This window comes from Triplophysa dalaica, chromosome 1 (assembly GCF_015846415.1).
Source record: "Triplophysa dalaica isolate WHDGS20190420 chromosome 1, ASM1584641v1, whole genome shotgun sequence".
NCBI lineage: Eukaryota > Metazoa > Chordata > Actinopteri > Cypriniformes > Nemacheilidae > Triplophysa > Triplophysa dalaica.
The window spans coordinates 3303471-3306892 of NC_079542.1; the positions used below are offsets into that span (position 1 = coordinate 3303471).

Below are 3422 nucleotides of genomic sequence, written 5' to 3' on the forward strand. Positions count from 1 at the left end.
TCAAACATCATCATCATCATCACACCACGTGCAATATTTGATTCCGGATCGTACCTGAATCTGAACTTTCAGACTGTGAGAAACTTAGTTTTGTATGTTAGATCTGAGTTTAGGTGTTTTATAAAAGACTGTTTTTAATGTCCGTTGAAGATTTTATTGAAGGAATTTCTGTTGGTGTAAATGTCCAGGTCTGTGTAGATCTTGAACATTTTGCATCTGTAAAAATGTAAATCTTAGTTCGCAAAGATATTCAAGTTTGACAGCATGCTTCAAAATGTACAATAAACAAACAAAAAATAAGTTCATGCAAACTATGGTGTGACCTCTTCATGAGTTTTGTACACGCAAGGCACCTTTGTAGCTCTACCTCTCACATTTTGTACATTACAATTGCACAGGAATATTAAAACATGTTCCCACAATTCAATATTTCTTGCTTGATTCTTCTGAGTTTCTTCATTTGGAAGTGTTTTTTCAGCCAGTAAAATTAATCACAATTGTTGCAAAGCCTCTGAAAATTTTCACGACTCTGTCCCACAGACATATGCTTATAACTGAAACTTTTAGATAAATCACATCTGTACAATATGGACTAATGTTAGAATAACTGCTCTCAGTATTTTACGAGAGAAAACACAGTGGTTGGTTTCAGTTTGTCGGCTCCGTTGAGATCCTTGAGTTCAATCACCACCAGACAAGCCAGGACCTCGGCCTGCTGCTGTTTAACCAGCTCGTACGCTGCCTGCAGGGTTCCTGAAAAACAAATATTAGCTGCTGACAATGGTATGAAGACTAATTTAAGAACCAAAGTGTTCGGGATATTCATTAGATATGTCTTTGGTCCTTCATCAAGTCTATGGAAACAGATGATCGATTCTAACATCCATCAGGCAGAAATGTGATTCTTTTTAGACACACATTTGGTCCAAACACGAGCAGAGCAGATTTTTGTGTAAAGTCATTCAAACATAAATTTTAGGGTTCCTGAAAATGCCGTATTTTCAAAATTTCTGTTAGTATGAAAGATATTTACACCTGCTCCATACCACATGTAATAGTGCGGTTTATTTTTTAACTTTGGGTAAAACGTGGAGCTGCTCGTCACTGTCATCCACTGACATCCAAATATGTCCTGATCACACATATGTGCCAAGATCAATCTCAGTCATGGCAGACGGGGGGAGAAACAAACTCACCACCCGTGGCCAATAAGTCATCTATGATCAGAACCTTCTGTCCTGCAGTCACGGCGTCTTCTTGCATCTCGGCCTCAGCCTGAAAACATGCCACAGAATAAAACACTGACCAGAGACGTGCATTTCAACAAGAGCAATGCAGAATAACAGCGTGTCACCGTTGCATACTCCAGAGTGTAAGAGACTGATATCGTGGGCCCGGGCAGCTTCCCTTTCTTTCTGATGGGAGTAAATCCTATTCCTAATCTCTGAGCCAGCAGCGGCCCGAACAAGAATCCTCGAGCATCAAGTCCTGAAACAGAACCACCACAACATTAAAGTCAAAACACACCCACATCAGAATGAGCTTAAAACTAAACTTTCAGAATGTTGTAAAGGTCTACGAGGTCCTGTAGGAGGTCATGGGTTTAATCCCAGGGATCACACATATCAAACGTGTACGGGGAATGCACTATAATTATGCATTCATTTTTATTTGATGTGTATTATTATTTTCCTGTATAATAATTGATGTAAATAAACGAGTGGTTGAATTTTATTGCGTATTCTTTTATTACATAAACAATGTGTTGAATGGGTCCTGTATGTGGTCGCATTTAAAGAAACCGTCACTGACATCTAGCGGTTGAACTTGGTATCGCTCAAACAAGTTTAGCCGAACAACGGTTCTTCTCGGTTTATTTTGATTGTTATCAGAAATAATCTACAGGCGCTCTATTGTGTGTGAACGTGTACCGGAGGTTAACGTTGTGGGTCACAAAAGTGCGCATGCGCAGTCACGTTCGTTATGCTCTTAAAATGAAACTGTCAAATGTCATAATTATGTTTTATTAACAAAGTTCGGGAGGACATTTATATGTATTTTTTGCTCAGAAAAACAGACGCAATTACATTAAACAGAACAAAAGTCATTTTAATGAACAACACGTTTTTGTGCTTAAGCCCTTTGACCCAAAAACAACAGATATTTCAATATAACTTTCACTGACGAAGACTATCAGAGGTCTCGCAACTTGGATGTTATCTATAAGACATCATCTAATCTTCTGGTCGTAATAAAAGCTTAAATAAGTCCCACATCAAATCAAACTCACCCACTATAAGATCCACGTGAGGGTGCGTGTTTCTCGCATATTCCTCAAACAGATCAATGACTGCAGTCAGAGCCTTTGGGTTCTTCAGGATGGGAAAAATATCCCTGCAGGGAAACATTACACACAAGATCACATCTAAATACAATATTCTGTTCCGTTTCATTACTGCACAACAACCACATCTTGCTCAATTTTAATAGATCAATGATGTATTTTGTACCCACTTGAACGGAATCCCTTTCGATGGGAAGTCGTTGAAAGTTCTGATGCACCGGACGATCAGGTCCAGTTTCTCTGCCATCGTTGACGCGCTGCGGGATTTTGGACTTCGACACCGGATGACTGACCTCCACGTGCCGACCGAGTCCACCTATAGCGGGCGCTTCCTGCACATGCGTCGTCGTCGCGTGACGTCACGACGAAGACGAATTTATTTTTCACTTCTTCAGCCGTAATGTTATCCAGTAAATAACAAACTCTGTAAGTATAATAAGAGTATTTCCCATAATTTCTCGTTTGGTCATTAGTATGAAGAAATTTATTTGGGGATTGTGCGTATTGTAAAATATTTTGAGTTGACTTTTTTAGCATAAATGTATCCTTAGATTCAAACAATTATGTTTTCGGTGATTCTATGAAGGTAGACCTCTTTTATAAAAAGTTTAGATCTTGATATAGTTAAAATCCATAAGAAACTCTTAAAATGTAATTGCTTATAAGACGTACTTACAAGATTGTATAGCATGTATGTTTGTGTATATTCGCACATAGGCTATAGATTGAATATATATTGATTTTTACCTTTATCTATATATAACCTTAGCTTTGTATACTGTGAGCTGTATGAGACTAGCTTTTCATTGCACTTAATGCTTTTCGTTGTCCTTATGTTGTTCCAATTGCTTTCATTGTTTATCATATAAAAATATAAAATAATGCTTTGCAAATCTCATAAATGCTTGATTATGATAGCTTTCTTATTCATAGAATTTCAAAAAGTCTATTGCTAAGATCAACAAAATCATAAAGTTGGGTTTCTTGTAGCACAGGTATCTTGCTCAAGGTGACGCTTAACATCTCAAGACAATAGAAATGAACCGATCTCAAATCAAATCCCAAAACAACATTTGAA

General features: G+C 37.7%; 1 protein-coding gene across 1 annotated transcript; it reads right to left on the bottom strand.

The window, feature by feature from the left end:
- Window positions 1–140: 140 nt before the first annotated feature.
- aprt (adenine phosphoribosyltransferase) lies at window positions 141–2665 on the bottom strand. Its single transcript, XM_056755823.1, has 5 exons — window positions 2515–2665; window positions 2291–2394; window positions 1355–1488; window positions 1197–1275; window positions 141–753 (listed from the first exon to the last, which is right to left on the bottom strand). Exons 1-5 carry the CDS (start codon window positions 2589–2591, stop codon window positions 614–616), a joined length of 534 nt encoding a protein of 177 aa, XP_056611801.1. The 5' UTR covers window positions 2592–2665; the 3' UTR covers window positions 141–613.
- Between the last annotated feature and the right edge of the window lie 757 nt (window positions 2666–3422).